Source organism: Talpa occidentalis, unplaced genomic scaffold (assembly GCF_014898055.3).
Source record: "Talpa occidentalis isolate TD23 unplaced genomic scaffold, MPIMG_talOcc4v2.1 talOcc4.3, whole genome shotgun sequence".
In the NCBI taxonomy this organism is placed as follows: Eukaryota; Metazoa; Chordata; class Mammalia; order Eulipotyphla; family Talpidae; genus Talpa; species Talpa occidentalis.
The window spans coordinates 3,141,121-3,143,050 of NW_023603184.1; the positions used below are offsets into that span (position 1 = coordinate 3,141,121).

A 1,930-nucleotide genomic window follows, 5' to 3' on the forward strand; every position below is an offset into this window, starting at 1 on the left:
CACTACAGGATGTTTAAATGAATGCTCAATGAGAAATTCAAAGATATTATATTAATTTTAGATTTCAACATCTCTAATACCAGCGAATGTATGTCTCAATGTGTTCTGGCCAATAAGCCCTGGTTTTTAGCAGAATTATTATTTTAAAATATTTTATTTCAAAACACATTCACATTATACTGGTTCAATATGAGTTTTGGTCCAGGTGTGTTTGTATGTGTCATGTGTGTGTTTCTTTGGGTAACCCTGTAAGTAGGGTTAATATACAGTTTTACTAGTCCAAAAACAATTAAGCATCACATTTAATTTAGACATTTAAAGATAAGTGTTTGTTTACTTGTCACTTTACATTGATTACTCCAATTCTTTGATTCATTCTACTCATGATGGTGATTGAATGTAAACTCTATGAGATATTTCTTAGTCTATTCATTCACATAAATACCTTTAATTTTATATGGTTCCTTAACTATACATATCTGCAAATTAATTTTGTGCTTCCTTGGAAAATAGTGTTTGACACCAGACTTTTCTCATGGCATTCTTCATCTCTGTATTTCTCAGTGTATAGATTAAGTGATTGAACATGGGAGCAATGATTGTGTAAAATAGTGCAAGTATTTTATCAACAGAGTAAGTAGCCGGGGGTCTAAGGTAGATAAAAATGGAAGGGACAAAACATAAAAGAACCACAGTGACATGAGACCCACAGGTAGAGAGGGCTTTTCGTCTTCCCTCAGCTGACTGATTTCTTAAGGTGAATAATATAACCACATAAGAAAAGAATAAAACAACACAGGTAACTAGAGCAATAATCCCTGAATCAGCAATCACAAGAATACCACTGATATAAGTATCAGTACAGGCAAGTTCAAGGACTGGGAGAATATCACAAAAATAGTGATCAATTTCATTAGGACCACAGTAGGGCAGCTGAATAGCCATAAAATATTGAGGAAAAGAATGGATAGCTGCACCCACCCAAGTAGCCAAGACCATGAGATTGCATCTTGTCCTGTTCATAATAAGCATGTAGTGGAGAGGTTTGCAGATGGCAACATAGCGATCATAAGCCATGGCTGTAAGAATGAAGATTTCAATGCCTCCAAAAAAGTGCATGAGAAGTACCTGCAGCATGCAGTTATCAAAGGAAATGGTCTTTCTCTCCACCAGCAGGTCACCAATTAAATTGGGTGTAACGGTAGAGGTATAGCAGATGTCCATAGTGGCCAAATGGTTGAGAAAATAGTACATTGGTTGGTCAAAAAGAGGACTGCATAGAATGGAGATGATGATCACAAGATTTCCTACCAACAGAGCAATATAACAGAATAAAAAGAGAACAAAGCAAAATATTTCTATGTTCTTATCAGAAGACAGTCCCAGAAAAATGAATTCTGTGATGTTCCTCTGGTTTTCCATGAATTCAAATTTGGTGTACATTATAATCATAAAGTTATCTGAAATAAATAAAAAAGCAAATTTGTAGAATTTATAACAATTTAAAGAATGAACAAAATGTTGTAAATTAAACAAAACGTAGATTAACATTTACACTTTTATATTAATGTTTTATTAAAACAACGTAATTTATAATATAATAAATAAAATATATACATAATTCATATATAATATTTAATAAATAAATATAATGAATCATAATTTATCATTTTAATTGTCTTAAGTATTTGGGGAAATTTTCTAATGAAAGAGGCTACTTTTTTCAATTAAATCAGCAGTGATAATGTCTTTAAGTGCTATTTGAAAACTTATTTATTTCTTCTGACTGTGTTAGCTGGATAACAAATATTATTTTTAAATATAAGTAAAGAATTTTTTTTCATGTATTGTAAATATGTGTACCTAATATTTAAGCTCAAATTTCCATTTCCCACTGCCAGCAGCTAAACATACTGAATTTCCTGGAGGT

General features: G+C 31.7%; 1 protein-coding gene across 1 annotated transcript; it reads right to left on the minus strand.

The window, feature by feature from the left end:
* Positions 1 to 486: 486 nt before the first annotated feature.
* On the minus strand, positions 487 to 1,422 carry LOC119254279 (olfactory receptor 4P4-like). Its single transcript, XM_037521395.1, has one exon. The coding sequence runs from the start codon at positions 1,420 to 1,422 to the stop codon at positions 487 to 489; it is 936 nt and encodes a 311-aa protein (XP_037377292.1).
* Positions 1,423 to 1,930: the final 508 nt, after the last annotated feature.

Bases quoted from the DNA above. Each gene is read 5' to 3' on its own strand.
- LOC119254279 (XM_037521395.1), bottom strand. From the start codon at position 1,422: ATGGAAAACCAGAGGAACATCACAGAATTCATTTTTCTGGGACTGTCT.